The sequence below is a fragment of the Zonotrichia albicollis genome, chromosome 10 (assembly GCF_047830755.1).
Source record: "Zonotrichia albicollis isolate bZonAlb1 chromosome 10, bZonAlb1.hap1, whole genome shotgun sequence".
NCBI lineage: Eukaryota > Metazoa > Chordata > Aves > Passeriformes > Passerellidae > Zonotrichia > Zonotrichia albicollis.
Window position 1 is genome coordinate 5,344,807 of NC_133828.1, and position 23,845 is coordinate 5,368,651.

The 23,845-nt window shown below is 35.0% G+C and overlaps 1 protein-coding gene across 6 annotated transcripts in view; it reads left to right on the plus strand.

Annotated features, from left to right (window-relative positions):
• The window catches only part of LRP1B (LDL receptor related protein 1B), a 639,076-nt gene that overhangs the window by 467,736 nt on the left and 147,495 nt on the right, over nucleotides 1-23,845 (plus strand). For all 6 annotated transcript variants that reach the window (XM_074547868.1, XM_074547870.1, XM_074547871.1 and 3 more), the window contains exons 28-36: nucleotides 1,746-1,877; nucleotides 3,044-3,271; nucleotides 6,072-6,246; nucleotides 6,545-6,639; nucleotides 10,115-10,264; nucleotides 17,701-17,841; nucleotides 18,684-18,809; nucleotides 19,952-20,083; nucleotides 23,565-23,699. In XM_074547868.1, coding sequence (XP_074403969.1) covers nucleotides 1,746-1,877; nucleotides 3,044-3,271; nucleotides 6,072-6,246; nucleotides 6,545-6,639; nucleotides 10,115-10,264; nucleotides 17,701-17,841; nucleotides 18,684-18,809; nucleotides 19,952-20,083; nucleotides 23,565-23,699 — 1,314 coding nt within the window. The remainder of the gene's footprint in view (nucleotides 1-1,745; nucleotides 1,878-3,043; nucleotides 3,272-6,071; nucleotides 6,247-6,544; nucleotides 6,640-10,114; nucleotides 10,265-17,700; nucleotides 17,842-18,683; nucleotides 18,810-19,951; nucleotides 20,084-23,564; nucleotides 23,700-23,845) is intronic.

Below are 23,845 nucleotides of genomic sequence, written 5' to 3' on the forward strand. Positions count from 1 at the left end.
TCAGTGTCTTTTCTTCAACTTCACTTTTTTTTTGTCTTCCACATGAAGTTGTGAACTTACTGCCAGAGATCACCCAGATTTTATCTGTTTTCCTATTGATACAAGAAAAGTGATGTTGAATAAACATTCTTCTTTTTTAGTTCCTGGCAAAGGCTGAGTGGCCTGCAGTGCTCAAAAGGGGCAAATGGGATGATTTTATAGAAAATAGTAAAAGCCTGGTTTGTGTTTTTTGGTGTTTATGTTTGGTTTTGGGTGGATTTTTTTTGTTGGTTGGTTGGGTTTTGTTGTTTTTGTTTGTTTGGTTTGGGTTTTTTTGTTTGCTTTGTTTTAATAGAAGGATGGCTACAATTGTAGTTAACTTGTTTTTCCAAGATTTTGAAAGTTTCTTTTTTGCCACAGTACAGGCTAGACGAGTAAGTAGTTAAAGGATTCAGGAACTTCTGGATAAATAGAAAGAAGCAAGTACTGGTGATAAAAGAAAGGTTCAATGAAGCACACTTTGTCTTTAAATTTTAGTTCTTGAGTTTGAGCTAAATTAATTTTTTAAGGAAATTCATACATTAGATTTCTGTAGTTATTAATAACTTGTACTGCAGCCTAGCACAATGTTAGAGGAATAGATTCTACACTAATTGGTTTTGTTAATTATAAGTTTGTCTTTGAGTCAGTCAATCCCACTTCCATTTTTCATCATTGTGACTTTCAAAGGCTTTTTAGTTGTTTGTTTTTTGTTTGTTTTTATTTTTACAAAAAGGAAGAATCAACATTATTTCTGTTTATGCTTGAAATGTCTCTTCAGCAGTGCTCTGGAGCTTTGGGGTTTTTAACAAGGAATGAAGATGATAAGAACCATTTCCGGGTTTTGTAAGACCAAGGGGTTCCTTTCTGGTCAGCTTGCTTCTGGCTCTTTAAAGCAATTTTAGCACATCTCATTCAATCAGTGAACTTGTGAAAACCTACACATAGGGGAGGTTCCCTTTGAGAAAGCAGAAATACTTTGCTGAGTTTTTTTTTGGTTTTTTGTTTTTTTTTTTCCCTTTCTGTGTTAGATTTCCAACTAATATTCTAGTAAGGAAATCAAATTGAGAGGAAAATTGAATTTATCATAGTTCATCTCATAATCTAAACTTTGACTATTGCTTTCACACAATTAAATCTGTTTTTCAGGTCCACATCATATTGACATTTTTTTAAACCCATGTGCCTTGATTAGGGGTGTAAGATTTAAATCTTATGAAAAGGCTGCAAAATTAATATCTCCATGAGAAAAATATATCCAGTGGCTTCCTAAAATTATAATTATAAACTTTGGCTTTATGAATAAACAAAAAATAAATATGTATAGATATATAGATATATCTAAAGGTGTTGCTGTGGGGCAAATATATTTTATCGATAGATATCTATATATTTCTATATACAAACATCTATATGTATATATAGATATATATATCTATATATACATATATATCTATATATAGATATCTATAGATATAGATGTCTATATGTATAGATAATATATATATTTATTTATAGATATAGATATCTTTTCTTGGACTAGAGTTAAATATTAGCCTATAAGTTGAATATTAGCCTATAAGAAATTATTAGAGCAAAAGCCCAGTTAATCACTTAGACTGGGTTTGTCTTCAGACAGATTTTTTTACCTTCTCCCAGCAGTTTGGCAAGCCCTGATTTTTAACAAGTGTTTTTACATGTTGTGTGTTTCAATGATTCTGTTTTAGCTCCCAACCCTTGTGCTGCCAACGAGGGCAGGGGTCCCTGCTCTCACATGTGTCTGATCAATCACAACAGAAGTGCTGCCTGTGCCTGCCCACACCTGATGAAACTGTCTTCAGACAAAAAAACCTGTTATGGTAAGTTTTCCTCCCACAGCCTGGCAATCGCATTGATTTTAGAATCAATGGGCAAATTAATGTTAAAAATAAGATCTGCACAGCGCTTTTTAATGGTGTGTTTTAAAGGAGAGGCTGCTTTTTGAGAATCGATGACTTATTCTAATAGTTGAGGTCTGTGGTGCTTTGATATTTGCTGCCACAGCTGTTCCTTTGTGCTGCTGCTGTGTGCGGTGTGTTCATAAAATTTATCTCTGCAAAACAGAAAGCTTTATACTGAAACGTGCATCCTCCCCACATTCTGAGTCAGGTAAGCTGAATAACAAAAAGATGCTTAATACCTTAAATCTCTACCTGCTCTGGAGTTGTCTTAGGTTCATTTTCAAGGATTAAAAAACAATGAGTAAATATTAGGAGTGCATCCTTGCAGGGAAGTTTTATAAAAAACTGCAATACACACTTTTAAGCTCTAAAAGCCCTTGAAATGTCAAATAATTGGGTGTATTATCTATAAAACCTTGTACTAAATTATCCTTTTTACTGTTGATTAATAACATTCAATAAATAGAAAAGAAAATAGCATTTTGGCATGTCAGGGATATTACAGGGAAACAAAGTTACTTTTACTGTTCATTTGCAGGTGCTTGCTCCAACCATTCAGAGTTTTTAGATTAAAAGGAGAGCTCTGCTTTGCCATTAATTAATCATCCTTTTTCACTAGTGGAGTTGTAATAAAACAACTAATTTTCCCTTTTTGTTCCAGCTGTTTGCTTTTCACACGCACACATTTGCTGTTTGCAAAACTTCCCTTTTTCAGTGAATCTGATACCCTGAGATACCAAACGTTAATATCTCCTATGATGTGCAGGTGAAACAGCATTTGAGTGGACTAAAGAGGGTGAAATGTTTAAAATAACTTTTTCAACATTTTTTTCTTTCACACTCATATTTATTTAGAGGTGTGGTGACAATGTCCAATATACAGAATTCTTATATTTTTTCTGTGTTTTTTATGCTCTGTAACATTATTTCTCAAGTGTCACTAGGCTGCAGGTTTTCTGGAGATGTTTAATCACATATATAAATGTCATCTACACATTTGTAAAGCGCTCTCAAGTGAATGACTTTGATTTCTACTAGGGATATTGTGAAGAGGATGAGGAATGACATTTTCCTTTTTCTAACAGAAAGAAAGAAGTTTCTTCTTTATGCAAGGCGTTCAGAAATAAGAGGGGTGGACATAGAGAACCCATACTTCAACTTCATCACAGCCTTCACTGTTCCTGACATTGATGATGTGACAGTCATAGATTTTGACGCTGTTGAGGAACGTTTATACTGGACTGATGTGAAAACACAGACCATCAAACGTGCCTTCATCAATGGGACTGGCTTAGAAACCATCATTTCAAGAGGTAAACAGCCCAGCATTGAAGTAAAAATAATTCCTTCTAGGTAAATGAGCTTGCTAAAAAGGAACTTGCAGGTTGTGGATATGTGTAACTTGTCCTGGTATTGGATAATTGATCTAAACAATAAGCCAGCAGAATTTTCTTTAGGATACTAGCTCACTTTATTGATTGATAATTCAATTGTATGTAAACAAATTGAGATGTAATTTTGCATTGATTTTGTACAAGATTGAAATGTGCAGCAAAAAAAGGAAGCTAATGTCTTGAAGGTAGGAAGAATAAAGATAAAAAGCAGGAGAAGCGCAGTCATATGAGCACAGTATCCTGACATAGCTTTGCACTGAGGAATTTCCTGTGTCCTTTGACTACCTAGGTTGACCTAGCAATGAAACTGGCTCTGTCAGGGTTATTTTCTCTTTCCAGTCCATGCAGATCTCCCACTTTGGGACCATTGGTGAAGCCACAACATGGCAGCCTGGTGATTTTGGGGATACTGGTGTAATGTGGGTTTTTTTTCTGTACAGAATATGTGCATAAGCACAGAAACTTAATGAATATCAAGTCTATACCTGATTGTTTCAACCCTGTTTCAGTAGCCCTGGTACTGAAGTGAAAACCATTTTTTGTCCTTGGTCACATTTGGGTTTTTTTCTGACCACTGTCAGTTCCTCTCCTGGAAGTATTTGTTGTTCTACTTGGTAATGTACCTACCTGCTTGAAAGTAGGAAAAACTGACTATGTGAAAGCAAATTTTGCTAACTGGTTCCCTTACAGTTAAGGAATGTTTGCTGGGGAAGAAGAAACGAGAAATAGCTCAGTTGTGTAAGATCAGACCTTTTCTGACTTGGAGAACAAATAAACCATATAGTTGATTATCTGGGGACTTTAGAAAATAAATAGTTCAAGCTCTGCCCCTTGTGTCACTTTAGAAGAACTTACTTCTGTGTTAGCACATTTTGGGAAATGTTTGGACAAGTATGGCAATTTCCCCATTTTGTAGACTGTGAATTAATTTATTTTGCATGGCTACTTTTTCTTCTCCCCTGCTTTTTCAGAGACAACTTTATTAGCAATCAGATATGTTTTTCAGTCCCAGTAATGAGAACAAGGCTTAGAATACCTCCTAGAGAGGTATTCGGGTGCCCAAAAGAAGGACTTGTTGCTTGCTTTTTTTCAAAAAGAAGTAGAATAAAAAAGGTTTTTATTATAGAAAAACCACTGAATTTGTCAAGGAATTTAATGAAACCAAAAGAAATATGCTATTCTTTCATATTCCTTTTATTATGGTAGCTTCTGTGGTAGAGTTTTTGTGTTTGTTTCGTTTTGATTTTTTTTTTGTTTATTTTTTTTTGTTCTAGATGTAACTTTTTATCATAAGTTTGAGAAAATTGCAATGTTCTGGCACATCAAAACATTTGAAAGACTATTTATTATGTGTAAACTATCTCATTTGCTTGCAGTTGTACTTTTATGCTTCTTATAAGAACATAAGAAGCTTTGTAAGGATGTCCTGCTGGGGTTCTCGTTGGGTGAAGTCTCATGCCACTGTCACAAAGATGCCAAGTCATACTTTAATCTTTTTAAGAGTATAAAATTATTATTTTCTATCCCACAAGCAAAAAAAAAAAAAAAAAACCAAAACCCAGAAGGGCAGGGGAGCAATTTAAAATGGGTCAAGGACTGTGTGTTTGGTGTCCTTTGCTGCATTCTGTAATTTTGGCAAACTTCCTAATGCCCAATCACTGCTCAGCCTCATGGACATGCAAACCTGTCCTCAGCCACTTCCATGTCAGTTTGTCAAGGGCAATAGTGCTGTCAGGGCAAATTACCATGTGGAGCTGACAGGAGATGTGTATAAATGATGAACTGTAATGAATCACTGGATCACCCTCGGCCTGTTCCCTTCTCCACAAAGATGCCAGCCACTATTAACTCAGGGCAGAGGGGTGTTGTTGGTACCCAGAGATGGAGCAGTGACTTTACACCCAGCATTTCAGGCAGATTTAACACAGATTATTTAAATAACTTGCTAAGACCATCAAGTTACCAAATCAGCCTTATCATATTCCTGTTTTGCTGCCTCAGGTAATAATGGTGCTGTGACCCTCAGCCCCCCACAGCTGCTCCTTCATGGGGAAGAGAATCAGAAGGGTAAAAGTGAAAAAAGTCTTGTGTATCTTATTTAAAAAACCTTAATTTGAAAAGTCAAAGCTATGAACAGCAAGAGAGAAAAATAAAGAATTCATTCCCTGCTTCCCTTTGGCTGACGGATGTTTTGCCATATCAGGGAAAGCAGGGCAGTAGCTTGAAGTCTTCAAAGCCTTCAAAAATAAAACCAGTGAACTTCTCCAGTGACACAAATATTTAAGAGCTACAGAACTATGCTCTAGACCAGTGGTTTTAATCCAGATCCTCTGCACTGAGCCTTGTGGAGCTGAAGTAGGAAGGAGGCTTTTAAATTTCAGCAAAGCATTGTTTTAGAATGCCCCTGAGCAGTAAACACTTTCTGAAGTAGAAAAATACAATGCAGAAGTTCAGCATCTCTGATTAATTTTTTGGGATAATAGGTTTCATGCTGTGAATATTCAGTGTGTTTTTCATGTTCTTATTGTTAGTGTATCAAGCCCAGGAAGAAAAATAAAGATTATTAATTCTTGGCAACTAGTTAATAAATCCATCTGAATAGAATATTGCACAGTATTGTTAACAAACTGTAGAATAAATTATTCTTTTTTATTTTTTATCCCTAACACTGACAACAATCCAGAAAGAAAATCAAACAAACTGCTTTCCCTTTTTGCAGATATTCAGAGTATCAGAGGCCTTGCAGTGGATTGGATATCCCGTAATTTATACTGGATTAGCTCAGAATTTGATGAAACGCAAATTAACGTGGCACATTTGGACGGTTCCTTGAAAACCTCAATCATCCACGGAATTGACAAACCCCAGTGTCTTGCAGTTCACCCAGTAAAAGGGTAAGGTGTCCATGGTTGTGATAAATAAACTGCTGTAAAGCTCATCACAAGGTGGCTCTTCATTTATATTTTAAGTTTGGCCATTCTGCTTTCTTTCAAACTTAAAAGCATGAATTCTAAAGATTTAACTGAAAATATCTTGTCTGAATAATTCCTTTAGAAGGCTGCTGATTAAATAACGTAGCTATTATTTTATTTATTATTTATTAGTTGTGCACTTTGTCTGCTAAACTGATGTTTCATTGGAAACACTGTTCACACAAAGCAATATTATAAATACTTAAATTCTCCTCTTCAGGAAGCTGTATTGGACTGATGGCAACACAATCAACATGGCAAACATGGATGGCAGCAACAGCAAAATTCTCTTTCAGAATCAAAAAGATCCTATTGGTAAATACCTTTTTTCCTGTTTCTTTTTAAACTGAGAGTGATTTATTATGGACATTATCTTGAACTCCTATTTAAATGTACACTGATGTTTTTCATCTACAGTGATAAGAACAGACATAAAGAAATGAACAACACTTGTGTTACTGTTGTGTTTCACAATTTAAGATGTTTTTAGCCCATTCTAACTGAAATCCACTGTAGATTTAGTGGAGTAATATTGACTTCTAGGACTACAGCCGTCTGAAGGAGAGCCTATCTGTATTTCTCAATTTTTGTAGCATGGTTACAAAAACGTCGAGGTCAGGGTTTTAATAAGTCATGAATATTTGTGAGAGGGTGCTTTGACTGCAAATGTGGATCTTTCCTCACCAGAATCTCAGCTGCATAATCAAAATATGGACTGGTCCTTAACTTTTCACACAGAGTAAAATGCAACAATTGAAGCATGCATTTCATATTATGACTTAGCCTCAGTTTTAGTATTTGAGGATTCACATAGTTGATGATAAATTATGGCACTTTAAAAAAAGAAGAAAAGCTCTTTTCATGTGTATTTTTTTGTTTTATTCAAGTCTCTCTTTGTAGATAATTTCATTTTTTAGGGAGTTAAAGTGGTTATGTCAATTGTTGCTGCCTTATTAATGGCCCACCAATAAAGTGATTTAAAAACATTTTTTTTACAACTGAATGCATTAAGCAAGCAGAAGTGAAAGTGATTTAAAGAATTCAATAAATTTGACATAAGAGCAACATAACATGCATTTTACAGGCTAAATTAAATGAATTTTGTAGAAATTACTTGATAACTGTTTTACTGTTGATAAAATTATCTGTCTATCCACTTGAAGAGACAATTACCTTTTTATCTGGAGAGAAAAGAGTGGCAAACCCACTAATTTTAAGGTGAAGAAGAAACACTTTTAATAACATTAGAACAATATTAAGGGCAGCTGTGTGCAGCACTTTGCTCTGAATATTTTGTGATCAGAAGTCTCAAGGTCCTAAATTGCAATGCTTAGTGTTTCCAGTATCAAACTCTGAAATAAAATATATGCAAAATACTAGTCTCAATTGTTTAAATATTTTTTTCCATTAGCAAAATACAGACCCATGCTAAGAACAACGAAATCCTTCTAAAGATTTAGAAAGCAGCAGTCTTAAAACCTTAATTTAATATTTCATTTGTGCTCTGAGAAAACTGTCTTTTTCCTTAAGTGAAGCTCTAGTTCATGCAGTGCTAACTTTGAGTGTTTGGGGAGTACTCAGGTAGATTGCTGAAAAAGACAAATATCTGGTTTATTAGAGTTGGATATCCTGGAAATTGATGGGATGTTCTTGATGTAAAATTTCAGAATTTGAAAAATAAGAGAGTTTTCCAGTCTTTGACCGGAATTAAGCTGATGGATTTATTTTTGCTGTTTGACCTACATCAAAACAAGGAGACAATTTTTCAATTATAGTATTTTCTATTAGTACCAAGAGTATTTTTAGTTTGGAAATTTTGAGAACTGATACTCTGAGGATGACAGATGGTATAATTTATTTTTCTCTTAACTAGTACAAACTAGTAATGGTTTGCTGGTCCATTCTGCAGTTCTAAAGTCTCCAGTGCTAACACATATATTTCTTGATAAAAAGCTGATCATTGGAGTGCCAACAATCTGTATTCTCAGGAATTCAAAATTCATGCTTAATTTTATACTTTGTTGGGCAAATCATTTGCTCATTTGAATTCCCTGAGAGCATTGTCCAATTCTTGTGTTCAGATTCACTTTAGCAGTTCATAAGGTTTAAGCCAGTCAGTTACATTTGAGTTCATCATGAATATCTGTGATGCTTATGACCAATAAACCACTTGTTTTCATTAGTAAAGCAGGACAATTCCTGAAAAAAAATCTAATTAAGCATGCTCTGCCTACATTAGAAATAATGTATTTTTGCAAAGGTTGGTAATAGGTAGAAAGTGTTTGGGGGAGAATAATGCGCTAGACTTGCGTAGAAGGAGACAGGAATGCTTTTCATGTCAATCGATGGTGTGTAGTTGGAGTGCCTGTGTGAAGAAGCACCAGTTGGATATCTGAAGTATAAAACCAGACAGGACAGGGCTGTAATTGCTGCTCAGCTGGTACAGGCAATGCCTCACAAACAGATCCCATCCAGGGGCAATCTGTGGGCAGCAGCTCACGGGCGGGAGCTTTGGCAGATCCCAAAAGCTGCTCCTCTCAGAGCAGGGGAGCCTTCCTGCTGGTGTATTCCCTGTGAAGCCACGCTGATATTCCCCGGGAAGTTCCCTGTGCTGGGAATTGCCTGTGCTGTGCCTGTGTCCAGGATCCCTGGTGCTCGGTGCTCAGAGGGAGGATGGTTGTGCAAACATGAGGATGTGACACCGGGAGACGAATCCCTCCTGAAGGCACTGCCCCAGATCCTCTCCCCAGCGTGTGATGTTTCCTCCTGGATAATACCCTTGCAGAGAGGTGGAAGGAAATATCACTTCCTGCAAAAGGTGATTTTAGAAGCTCAGAAAGCAGACACCTTTTAGCCTTCTGTGTCAAACCTGTGTGAAGAAGTAGCGACACGATGGCAGCTGTAAGGGCTGCAGCTCATGGCACTGCTCTCTCCTGTCAAGGTTTCCAAAACAGCTTTCCCCAGGATGGAAAAGATTACAGTACAATATCCAGAGCTTGACCCATGCAGTGAAATACACTATTTTTTGGCAACTTGCTGCTGGATACTTAGCATGAGTTCTGGGAAAGCTGGAGCACTGAAGCAAATTGTTATGGCGGGTATTGTTGCCATGCCAAGAATATTTCACTGTGGAAAATCTCCTGCTACCACTTCTTGAACATTTTTAAAGGATTACAGAAGTCTGAAATACATTATCTCCTAGTTCTTTGCCCTTACTTTCAGAAAACTCTATACTTTATTCATTTAGTAGCTTATTTTGCAAGTATCTTTGTGTTGACAGTTCTCTTGCTTCAAGCTCCAAAGAACTGATTATGAGGTCAGTTCACTATGAATCAAAATGAAAAGTAATACTATAAATTTATCAGGAGTTTGGATGAGATTTTGGTATTTCATCATCCTAAGCAGGGAGAGAACAGAATTTTATAGTTCTGAATCACAAAAAGTACCTTGTTTACCACCTCTCTGTGTAATCATAATTTTAAAATATAAATGATGGCTTCTGGTTTGCATTTACAAGTTGTTAATACCCTTGCTTAGGACTTCAGCTTATTCAAGTAATTCCTCATTGCCAGATAATGCTCTTTCATCAGTCAGTCGCTGGTTTTGGTAACTGCTGAAAGAAATAAAAGGCACTAATCTTTCCAAAAGCCTGTTTGTTTCGTTGGAAATGACCAAGTTCAGTTTTCTCAAATTATTTTTTTAATGTGTAATGCACTTGCATAATGAAAACAGTTTAACAATGTATATCATCCATTAAAGTCACAGTTAAAATTGTATGTGTTAATTACAGGTTTATCAATAGATTATGGGGAGAACAAGCTTTACTGGATCAGTTCAGGAAATGGAACCATAAGTAGGTGCAATTTGGATGGTGGTAATCTCGAAATAATTGAATCAATGAAAGAAGACTTAACAAAAGCCACAGCTTTAACCATTATGGGTAAGTCCAGTGATAATATATTTTTAATTATTCAAAGCTAATTAATAATGAAATATAAGAAACTTAGGGAAGTTATTGCTGGTTTTATGTAAATAATGCATACAGTGCATTCATGAGTCAGACTGTGTTGTCCATGAAAAGTTCTTTATGTTCAATTGAACAGTTTGCGATTTCTATTACAAGGATATTTCTAATTGTAGACTTGCATGTACATAGGAATGAAGGTAACAAATTGATAACTTATATTTACCACAGTCACGTGTAAAGAATTTTGAAAGGGGAAGGAGCTGTTGCATTGTTTATTACACAGAATTATCCATTATTTGTTTCCTCTGCTCAATTCTTCCTACCTAGTTCAGAATATTTCTAGTTTGTTGGATTGCCTGGCACTTTCAGAAGATTTCTTTGGGTTATGAGTTGATGATTGAGGATTTGGATTTTCAGATGTCTGCTCAAAGGATTTTTCATAAAAGATGTCTGCGACAATGGTGAACAAAACTTACAAAGAGTTTGGAGATTTCTGTTTGTTTTGTTTTGGTGTTTTAAAGTCATAGTTGTGCTAAACTGCATCTTGGCGTTGCAGTGAGATTCCCCATAAAATCTGCTGGAGAAAAGTACAAGCACATACAGTTTTATCAGCAGGACTGTATGTGCTGATTGAAAAACATGAAAAGTTCCTGCATTCATTTCTCCTGTAAGTTTCCATGTTGTGGAACACACTGTGGTAATATAAATGCCAATTATTTTCCTAAGGAGTGAGTGGATGCACATCAGTCTCTTACAAGCAGGCTTTTGTGCATGTAAATTGGGTCAGAACCAAAAATCCAGTGCCATATGAAGCAAGATAAGAGTTTATCTAATTGATAAATGGTCATAACTGATAATATATAAGTAAAGAAGAATGACTAACTTGTTCCAATGAAAGATTTAATGTGGTAGGGTATGAAAATTTACTACACCTGCTGATCTGCTTGTCTGCAAGTTTAATCAGAGGTTTAAGCAGGTGAATCACAGTAATTGCAATGTTTATTGCATCATTTTCACTCCTATTCCTAAATTTTCTTGACTGCTTGTATCTAAAAACACAGTAAACACAATAAAGCATGAATGAAGTTTTTCTCCTCAGTGAATATACTGAGCTATCTTTTTTTGGTACCATTTGAATTCATCAGGGACTGAAGAGAGGGATGAAAGCTGTGCCCAAACCCTAAACTGTTTTGTAGAATTTAATTTTTGCTCAGTGCTGGAGAGTTCTGTAATCTTCAGCTTTCTTTTGCATTATTCTGTCTTTTGCATTTAGTGTTTTCTCAGCTAAAAGCGGTGTTTTGGACAGCTAATTTTCTTTGTTAGTATGTTCTACTACATGATCTTGTCACATTGTTGGGTACTGACTGAGCAGAAAAAGGAGATGGAGTTTGGTATTTTGGAACCCCCTTTGTACAGTTGTGTCACCAGGTCACAGAGTTGGTCACTCGTTGATCTCCAGGACCTTTCCTGGACTGAGGAGCTGGAACAAGGACACAGTGAGGGCACCTCAGTGGGCGGAGGGGATGGGCAATGTGGTCTGAGGTAGCCCTGGCTGCCATGCACCCATTCCCTGCCAAGGCTAGGTGCTCTAAAGGAGGAAGAATCTGCAGAAAAATTGTATTTATAATAAATTTACTACACCAGTGATATCATTTCAAGCACCTCATCTGTTGGTTTTGACAATTTCTTTAGCTGTTTGGGAAGCATCTACCCCAGCCATCAGTCTCCTTGGTAGAAAGTGTGATCTCAGAGACATCCAAAGAGAATCCCACTGCCTGTGTCAGGGGCTAATGCCTTCCATGCCATGTCTGGACAGAATTTTGAACAGAAAACTCACAGTACTGACAGTTCCCAGTGACCTTTGCTTCCAGTTCACGTTCCAGAAGATTTTTCACAGCTATGAAAAAGGCAATGACTGGGCAAGGCCTGGCCCAATCAAGACTTCTTTGGTTTGCCTTGGTGATCTCATTGCTGTTCTGATAGCTTGAGTTTCTTGATGTTTGATTCTGTTAGTTTCAGTATTGGAAAAGAGAAGCAGTTAGGCCCTCCATGTTGTGTTCTTTGATTTGAACTTAATAGACACTGCCACTGAAGTCAGTAAAGTTTTTGGTTTGCTTTGTAATACAATTTATGGAGTGGCTCAGAGCTTCACCAGCAATGAGGATTCTCCTTTGGCAGGACCCCTCAATCTCCACATTGTTTTTATTGCTTCCAATTCCTTTATTTTAACATTGCAGTTTAGCTGTTGGAAACCATTTGGAAGTTGCCACTTCTGTTTCACATGTTTGCTGTTGTTTTGTCCTTTCCAGGCTCTGTTTAACATTTTCCTACTATTGCATTCTTTAGTGGAAGCTTATAGAAGGTAATGATAAGACATAAAAAATAATGTTAGCAAACAAGTTGGTGCCAAGGTAACTGTCAGGTTTATCCTTGAGGGGAATGGAAACAATATATAATTCACATATTTCTGTATTTTGGGTCTTTCATTTATTGGTTTTCTACTCAGCAGTGTCAATCTTTCTTTTTCAATATGCTGAGCAAAATTCCTAGTCTTTTGGTGCCTGCTTTTGCTAAATCTTTTTGAATGTGTACATATCAAATGGAATATTATTTTCATCCTATTTTATGGGATGAAAATAATATTCCATTTGATATGTACAAAATGGCTATTTTTCCATGCCTTTAACCATATCAAAAAAACTAAAGTGTGCTGTTGCCATTCTGTATTACAAAAAAGTTGTTGTAAATATATGAAGTCCTACATGCTTTCCCACTCTTACCACTTTTTCTTCAAATCCATATTCACTCTGTGAGATGCCAGTGTATGGAACATCAGCCATTTTTAATTAATCTATCACTCAAAACCACATGAATGCTTTGTCTAGTACTTCCCACTGGTTATTGTCTTGCATTTGGTCATGGCAATTTTCTTCTCTGACTATGTAAACTTGACATTTTATTTTCTTCAAAGACCTCTGCTGATTTTTTTTTTAAGTCATTTAGAAGCTTATCTGATTCACAGCACCCTGTGCCCTACATAATTTTCAACACCTGCTGCTGGCACAATTTATAAGTTGATATCAAACAGTAGATCCCCTGTTCTGATATTCAGCATGTTCCATGTGAAAGAATCTCTGAATGTCTTATACAGTACAGCAGAATTCTTTTCAACAAGAATAAAATGCTTTCTATATTTGTCTTAGAGTTAAATCTACCATTCAATATCTGATTTTAGCCATTTTCCTGATAGCCAGTGTTTTCAGTGGGATCAAATGATATATTTGGAATTCTGCATAAAGTCTCATTTCCTGCCTTCCAAGTTACTTAGTGAAAACGATTCATTGACTGTTATTGAGATTGGCTGGAAATTTTCCTTTGATGCGAGAGCTGTGTTTCTGGGTTGGGCAGCAGAGTCATTATTTCACACAATCTGAGTTGCAGAGGAGCCCGCAGCAATATCTGATGTGTTTCCAAACTGGTGTGTTGTTTCTTGAATGACAAATGACTCTGAATGAGAAACTAGAAAAGTATTGATTAGTTACTGTAAGTCTGTAGCTGAGGAGAAAGGGATGCTGAAGGATTCTGTTGGCAGTTTTAGTGGTGGCATTTGATTGGATTTTGTATCAGGTCCTCCCAGAAATACAATTGACACAAAACCACAACATTCAGCTCATGTCTCTACAAAATAAGAATATAATGATGATATAATTTGTTGTGCATTTGGTCTTTTTTAGTATAAAATAGAGTAACTCGACATAATGAATGATTTTATGTGTTAGTGCTATTTCTGTTGAAGTTCATATAAAAAAATTCAATCAGCAATACAACAAAATCAAATATACATAATAGCTTTTCAATGGGCATGCAGATATTAGAAGGACAATTTTTTGAACAAAAACTGTCTATAAATATAGCCATCAAGTTGTATTATCAAGCCATCAAAACTGAAAGAAACAATTATAGTATTTTATTTTAGACAGAAAATGTAGGTTAATATTACCAAAATATATTCATGCTCCCATTTATTTTCATTGTGCATTAGATGATATATTGGTCATTTGATTTTTTTTTCATCCTAAATAAAGTTTTAAAACTAACAGCAGAATGCTTCCTTAGCAGCCCAGATGCTGTGACTTTGCTGGATCTGTTTGCAAAGTGAAAGGGGCTGCTCAGATCAGGGGACTTCAAACACACACACACCTTAATTTTCCAAGTCATCAATCTTCTAATTGCTGTAACACCATTCATTACCTTAGCATTAATATATGAAATATATCTAGGCAATTTGCCCAGCTCTAAGTGCAGTACATAGTTGTCTTCCATAAATACTCAAACCACCATTAATGAAAACTAATGGCCCATCAAAATTTGCATTCAGAGTACCACTTGAAGTCTCCAAAGGACTGTCCACAAAGCCAGGGTAGCAATTTTTGGCTTCTGAAGTTGCTGTTTCCCAATATGTTGCTGTGCTTAATGGTAATTACCCAGCAGAATGGATAAATACAACAATTTTAATATATATTATAACCCAGTTTCAGCAACAAGGCTGTAATTAGTGATGGAGCAACATTCTTGTTAGCATAATCAAGCAAATAAATCACTTTAGTTTGATGATTAAAGGTCCAAAACAGCATTTTTTGTCCCCTGTGTGTGAAAGCAAGTTGTCTTTATGCTGAAGTGGGTTTTTGTAAAATCATTTACTATATTTTAAAATTAATATAGAAATAATTAGTCAATCCTGAATAATAGACATCATAGATGAGTTGTCTACTGACAGAATATCAGTAATGCAGAGAGAAGTAGTCCAAATTTAACTTAAAATTATGGTTAAAAATGTTTTGTTTTGGTTTTTTTCTTTACTTGAGACTGCAATGATGTTTGGTCACCTAGCATTTTCTAAAGAATTTAAACATTTATTTCTGAGGTTTTAGGGCATAACGGGCAAGTTTTTGTAAGTCATAAGAGATTTGACCTCAAGGAGTCTGTACTTCAGAATTTGTGTGTTGTTTTGTTTGGGCATTTTGGTTTGTTTTTTCAGATTGGTGGGGTTTTTTTATTTTATTATATTTTTTACCTTTTGGGGTTTTTTTTATTTTAACTGTACTAGTTCAGGATTTGTATGACTTTTTCCATTTAAATCCCCCTACTCTATCCTTGTCTATTTCTAAAAATCATAGCGTACCATTCTGTGTAAGAGAAGAATAAACACAAGTTCAGTAACATTTTGTAAGTTACATTTTTATTTAAAGGTTTATCCAGGTTTCACATTAACAAGAATGAAAGTGGAAGGTAAAATAATCAATTTGAAGAGTATTGTGATACCTCACTTGTGAATTGTTGTGATTTGTCCTTTATATTGGTGTAGGGGATGTAGGGGACTCCTCAACTTCTGCAGTCACAGTCGAGTGCCTTAGGATTAGTAATGAGTTTATGAAGTGTTATTTTTGTCACCAGAGGAGAACAACTCCAGGATCTGATGAGTCTGACACCATTGATGGAAATTGTTTAGACACTCTTAACTGTGCATGGAAGCAGATGTGGTGTCATTGAGTACCTCAATGAACAAAAGAGGTGCCTGGTGGAACATTCAGCTGCTCGTGTAAAAACGGGTTTGGCTCTGGAATTGTTATCGAAAAGGAGAAATGAAAATATTTGTGGTGTAGATCAAACTTCTTGATTAAATACATGCCATGTGTTTATCTCTTGGTAAAACAATATGACAATTTGGAGTTTTTGTTTCTTCCCTTTTCCTAAGGAGACTGGCAGGTCAGCCAAGGACAGGTTTGGGAGGTTGTTGAAACCATAGCCAAAGTTGAGGTTTTGCACAAAATACTTAAGGAATGACTAAAACAGTTTGATTGTTTGAACTAAAGGATAAAACCACCAAAACTAGATGCAATTTGCTTTCTTCCTGTACCCCAGTCTTACAAAACAACTCATTTTTTATAAATGGATTTGGATATGTAAAACAGTAAGTTCATGTGACTATGCACAAAACACCAGTCGTTATTTAATTTGGTTAATTTAATTGCATTAACCAAAATTATTTAATGGCCTTTTCTGATTTGTGGTCACAAAGAGGATGTGAGGAACAAAAACTCTTTGTCTCATACAAACATTTCATTGAAACTGTTCACCTAACCTTTAGGATTGTGGGTCATTATTGAACAGGATAAACAACAACTCCAATGCCCAATATTTCATATACAGATTATAGCACAGAGTCGTCTTCATATTTTTAGCTTTCATGTGCCTTTTTGCTATAATTGACATAATCAAAATAGAACACAGGCATTTCTTGTTCTAAGGATTTTCTGACAAAAGTGTCTTTAGATGTAAGCTGCTGTTAATTGATTATTATTGCATGATAATGTTACAATCAGTCAATTTTAGACTGACTAGTCAATGCATAAAATTATAGGATTTCTTTAAATTTTATCCAAAATTAAATAAAGAGTTCCATTTGTGTCTCCAAATCTGGATATTTAGAATGTTTTTCTTTCCACAGATTCTGGTCTTATCATATACTGGTGGAGAGTATTTATATCTAGGAAAAATATTTTATTTTGTGCTGTAACTTTTGTCAGTTACCACAGTGGAAGTTATTTTTTAGATCTGCACTTTCTATCACAAATCACTCAATTCTGTGGCTGTATAAATTTGTAATTTAAATATTAAAACAGCAGGATAGGAAAAATTATTTTAACTGAAAAAGGAATTAACTAAAAGTGAAGTTACTACACAATATTTGTTGGGAAGGCAGTGTTCCTGAAGTTAAAAGGTTTTCAGTTCAAGGTTTTACTTTGGTTCCTCTGCAGTAATTATCTTTTCTGTCTGAAATGAAGAGCCCTGAGCCCATCTCATTCATCTCTGTGGACTCCAGGAGTGAGGACTCATGACAGGGACAATCACAAGATTGGCTACAGTCTTCACTCATTAGTTCACTCAAGTTTGAGCTTGAAATCAAAGCAGTTAAAATTATAATTCTGAAACTTTGGGAGGCAGCGCCTGCTTTTCAATTTTTTCAGGATTTCTTAGTAACTGATTGTAACTTTTTAAAAGAAAAGACTTAGTTTAATATTTCAAGCAATTTTGTTTACTTGTGAAAATGAATTTCTCCCCTAGGGCAACACTAGAATTTCCACATATATATGAAAAATGAAGCATTTTTTCTGTTCAGGTAACCTTAAATCAGCAGTTGTCTCAGCAAAAGTAAAACTGGTAAAAACTGCTTTCATGTCTGCAGAATCTTAATAACACAATTCCTTCAGATTTTCTCTATGACCTCTTTAGGCTATTTCCCTTAAAACTGATCTCAGAATTAACCTCAAAACCTTTTTCCCACCTCACGTCTCAACCACATCCAATTTGATAGTGATCCTCCTAATTTCTGAAATTAAATTTTACAGATAAAAAGCTTTGGTGGGCAGACCAGAACTTGGCTCAGATTGGCACCTGTAATAAAAAAGATGGAAGAAACCCAACTGTCCTTAGAAACAAAACTGCAGGTGTGGTTCATATGAAGGTGTATGATAAGGCAGCACAGCAAGGTAAGGCACATTTGAAGGATGTTTTACCAATTTTTAGAGTGCTCAGTATCTTTTCTCATGCAGTTCTCCCAATGTGAAGAAAATACTAACTTGTAATCAACTAATTCCTTGACTATTTTAGCGAGCTTAAATTTCTCTTCATGAAATTTCAAATTTCTGAAATGTGTTTGGTTTACTGTGTGAAATGTGTACTATAAATCCTATTAAAATATATTTTCTGTTACTTAAATATTGTAATAATCAGGTAGTTAGGAGCATGGATTTGAGAGAGTATGTATTAAATATACTAAAGACTGGAGGGTATTAAATGTAAAGACTAGAGTATAAATACATACTCTAAAGACTAGAGTATGTATTAAATATACTCTAAGACTAGAGTATGTATTAAACATACTAAAAATGGCTCATTCATGAAGATAACAAGGCTAATATAATATTTGATGAATGAATAGTACATAGCCAATGATTTGTTTGTGGTCTAGATCAAGATACACTAATGTCAGTGAGATTTCATCATTAACTCAGCATAGAATGTTCAGGTTTTTCATATGATTTTACTTTAATATAGGCAGATTTTTCAGAAAATAGAATTATTTATGTTCTGGGGGAAATATGGCATTGAAATTCTGCATGAATATGCAGAAGGGAATGCATGAATGAAGCATGGAATAGTATATGAATTTATGAAATATTTTATGCATGTCTCAATTTTTCAAACAGGTTATCTGACCAAAAATTTGGAAATAATAATGATAATATATTGCCAACAACAGTCACTTTTTAGCCAGGGTTGCATTGCTCAAGTTTTGGTTTCTCTTGTCTCCTCTCCTGTCATGCCATAGGCAGCAATTCCTGCCAGTTAAACAACGGGGGATGCTCCCAGCTCTGTTTGCCAACATCAGAAACCACCAGAACTTGTGTGTGCACTGTGGGCTACAACCTCCAAAAGAACCGCATGGCCTGCAAAGGTAAAATGGCTGCAGCATCTGTTTTAACCAATTTAACTTCCAGGGGAACATTGCAGTGAGTAAATAACTTAATTCAGTCATTTTTAGTTTAATAAATATACTTAATATGCTTGATTTGAACAGTAACAGAGAAATGTCTGTAGTGGTTAGGGCAGAATTAAATTTAGCTTTTCATTAAATTATTAAAAAAAAATAATTCTGTCATAACTTTGATTTTTTTTTTTATGTAGACAGAAAAGCAGACCATATGAACCATCATTTATAAATATTTGTTCCAGGTCATATAGCTTATCTTTAAATTACAAGCTACAAGTATCTGAATGGTTGGGTACCTCATATTATTGTAGTGCTTTAATATAAAATAAAGCAAATTTTTTTCTTAAATATTTTTCTTTTTTAAGTTGGCAGAAGCCAGAACATAGCTCACAGCCAAATTCTTACTCTTTGCCTTAATAATGCAAAGCAACTTTATGGTCAAGGTGTCTTATAGTTTTATAAATTCATTATTATTTATGACTATTAATTAGGACTAAGTAATTCCTGAGACTTACTGTGTAAGAAGAAGTCTACACAGTACAATTCATTCCTACTTAATAGGTGCACTTGGAATTTGATTAATCTAACACAAAAGTAGACATTTAAAATGCATCACTAGAACTATGTAATTCTCTCTCTCTGTAAAAGAAATGTACAGAACTGAAGTGAGGTGAAACCTGTACCTCAAAAGACAATTTACTTTCCTGTTTTCCACAAACTCTTTAAAATTATCTCTTGCTGAATACATCCACAAAGCTCAGATGTGCACTAAAAATATTCTTAAATGTCTCATAATTTGAACCTTTTTTTTTCTTAAATTTTAATTTTTATTTCTGCTGAAATTGAATTAATTGAATGAATTACCTGATTATAAGGTGGTGTTTGACATGGACAGTGATTCCCTTCTTTTGATGAGACCACATTTTTAATTTAATTAGAAACTCACTATAATGATTCATGGATATCTTTTCAAAGATCTGGAGTTGTCACTGAAAAACTGTGGAGCACTTGTGGAAAATCATGTTTAATGTATGTTATCTCCTCTAGTCTTGGTTATTTGGAAAGTTTTCTCTTTGCTCTCATTGTCTGCTTTATGTTTCCCTTAGGTATTGAATCATTTCTCATGTACTCTGTCCATGAGGGAATTAGGGGAATTCCTCTTGATCCAAATGATAAAATGGATGCTTTAATGCCTATATCTGGGGCTTCATTTGCTGTGGGCATAGACTTCCATGCAGGTAAAATATAATATATAATTTATTGTATGTATGGTTAAAATCATTAATTTTTCTCATAAATGAAATAACCCCTTGTTCTCAAACCTTCTAAGAAATTACAGCTGTGTTTAAAGGACTTGGAAATGGATCATGTTACAGAGTTAAGCTCTACCTTTAATATTTACAATAAATAGGAAATATTGTGTACAGCCAATTGTTCTGGCAGCAGCAGCTGCTCTCTTCTGGCAGAATCATCGCTGAGAACTTGAGTAGGAAACTGGTGGTTTTAGAGAAAGTGTGAAAAGGCTTGTTCCTGCTATGACACTGTTTCCATGGAATTTGCTCAGTGCTGGGTGGTGCAGTACCTGGCAGGTGGCTTTGACAGCTGACTGGGATGGTTTTCTCCCTGTCCAGCCCAGCTCAGCCACGTTCCTGCAGGGCACAAGCCAAGTCTGGATCTGTCCCTTCCTTCTGGAAGGAGCTCTGACTGCCTGAAGGAGCATTTCCGCCTGGAGTACACTACATATTTTCCAATGTATATACAGAAATAATTTTTAATTTACACAGCCTCACAAACTTCCTATGAAATTAGGAGGTTTCAATTTTGCATGCATGTGCAAAAAAAGGTGGAAAAGATTAAAGATCAGATTCTAAAAGTGACTGGATGGTGGTGGTGTTTGGATGTCTTCAAACAAGTTAGCAAGTTTTGATTAGTTTTTGGAAAATAAATAATCTGTGACCTGAAAAATATCCTCTGTATTTTTAACCCATCAGCTTTCCTTCCAGACTCATTTTATTGCCGATTGAGTTTCCATACTGGCAGTCTAGAAATAAAGTCTTAAGTTACCTTTGTTTTATAAATACAGACATTACGCTCTTTCAACATACAATTATATAGATTCTGCCTGGGAATTCAGCATTGAGAGATCCTAATTTTTTTCTTAATTGTATGTTAATATTTGCCTTGGTATTGAAATCAGACCTATTTCTGTTGGCTCTGTAGGACTACTTCATACACAAATATCACTGAAATTTTTTATCAGGTTGGAAGTTAAATTCATTAGATCTTCACTTTTTTTGACCAGTTTCTTCACTGATGCTCTTGCATCTCTGAGTAGCAAAATTTCAAGTTCTCTCAACATTTTGCAGCATTAATAGCTGGATATTTTACTTTCAAATCAGTGGCAGTTGATGTTCAGAGCTTTTCTCACATCATGGGTATAGCTCAGTTATAGTCTCCAGAGACATAAAAATCACTTAAAAGCCAGAACCTTTGTACACATACCTGAGATGGAAAAGACTCTGTTGAAGAGATTTAATCTATTCCTGGAAAGACACAGGAGAGAAGAGAGAGAAGTGGTGACCACACATATTCATTACAGAGACTTCTAAGAAAATGCAGTAGAGTTTTCTAGGGATTTTAATTCTTTTTTTTTTAATTTAAATTATGAAAACTTTACAAAATTGTTGCATCTAACACAGAAGATTAAAATTTGACCTTTTCAATTTAAAATAACATTATTGTATTGACTTTTATTGGTTTTATTAGCTATTTTGCATCTCATGTTTTTTGGTTTGGGATTTTTCTTTTTTTTTGCAATGGTCATATGATACATTAGCTCCTACTTTAGAAAAGTTTATGTGGACTTAACTAATAAATATCAAATTAATATTTTGGAGGAGTGATATTTTTGACTTTTTGGAAAAAATGAAATTTGAAACTGAATGAAATTGAGGTTCTCCCACTTGGCTTGATGTAGTCACAGCACAGGGAACATGACTGGAATTGGCAGTGATAAATGCATTGCAAAGATAAATGTAAAGGGTGTGCAGCAGTGAAATCACAAGGGGATAGTGTGTTATAAAAATGTTACAGCTTTCAACTGCATTTCAGCTTCAAAAACATCTGTTTTTCTCATTTTGATACCTTACATTCAATTGTATAAATTAGTTTCTAAAACCTACATATATCAAATGTAAAACAGAATGAAAGTGGAGGTAGTTTCAGATTTCATATTTTTTTTTGTTTTCCATTTAGTGAGTGGTGCTTTCATTTCACTCTTAATCATGAAGATTGAATTTTTCCCAGAATTTGCTGTTATCTCAGTAATTTCGGTATGCAAAGTGGATAAAATGTATTTATGTATGCTAGTAGTACAGCGTATCATAATTAAAAATCTGATGACAATGTTTTTGCAGAGATTAACAATCTAGAAGATGCAGATACCCTTTTTCTCCCTGTGTTTTGATGCTTCTAACTAAATTCTAATTAGTGAACAAGTAGCACAATGCACGATTCTCATATTTGTTTTGACTACTCAAAGTCAGAATTGTCATTTGTTTAATTGGAGGTGGGGTAAGATTCTTGAGCATACCAATATTGTTTGGTCACAAATAACTGTCTTATTTTGTAAATATATCTATCAATCTACACAAATATTCACACACATACATATATATAGATACATGTGTAAATATGTAGATATGAAATATTTATATTTGTTTATATTGGTAAAATCTCTATGCTTTACTAGAAATATATAGTCTATACATGCACTCACACTGTTATGGAATTAAAAGAAGATTTAAAATGTCTGAGAAAAATAATGAAGGAACAAATACTATTTAATATCTCTTTGCAAAACATCTCACTCAGGAGGTCATCAGCTCATTACTTTACAAACAGAATGTTGTTTGTAGCTTATTTACAGAACACTGTCAATGAAAATAGAGACAATTCTGCTCAAGGGACGTTCTCACTTCATTTGCCCCACCTCTTTTTTGAGGTTATTATGTGCCACAGAAGAGAGTTTATTTCTGTGCTTAAGCCACTTCAAATTCTCCATCTGGCTGTTGAGTTTAAATGGTCAAGTTGTCCCTTTTTTCCACTTTATGGACAATCACTGCAGCAGAAAGGCTGGAAAGACAGCTGAGATGTCTTGAAACACCAAACAAAAGACTGTTAGTGGAAGCTTGTCAGGACATTTAGAATAAAGACTGACTTGTGGATGGAATATATTTTTTTATTCTTTTGTCAGCATATCACTATCAAATGTCATGTTTTATTTCCCCAGTTAATTTTTTTTCCTTACACTGTTAAAATTCAATGTGTCTGATTACTGGAGGAAAAGTCTGTATAAGCAGTTTTACACTGTAGCTTTTCAGACTCCTGATTATTTTGGAATGGTGACAAACAAAATGCTATGTTTTTGAAGCATTTATTCCATTAGGGAAAAGGTAAAGACAGCATATTTATTGTGATTTTTAACAGAGGTAGTCGCTTCCTGTCATAGCCCTATTGTGCTGCATGTGCTGTACTAAACAACCTAGAATGATTTTAAACAAAATTCAAGAAAAGGCAGAGGAATGAGGAATTAATGCTGATAATTTTGATACTTAATACATGTTAAAGGTATAAGTGGCAATAGTTACAGTTGCTAATGCAGATACTTGGACTGAAGAAAGTCAATTAATCTGAGAATCATTGGCACGTGTTTTATAGGAAATGATACAATCTATTGGACAGACATGGGTTTCAACAAGATCAGCAGAGCTAAGCGAGACCAAACCTGGAAAGAAGACATTGTCACAAACGGTCTGGGGAGAGTTGAAGGCATTGCAGTGGACTGGATAGCAGGTAGGTGTGAGCCTGCCCCAGGATGTGTCTGCGTGGGGAATAAATCACATGGGACTCCATTTTCTACATGGTGGAAAAAGGCCTCATAAATATATTCACATAACTCCTTTTTATACAGGTTCACAGACCTTGTGTGGGACTCCAAT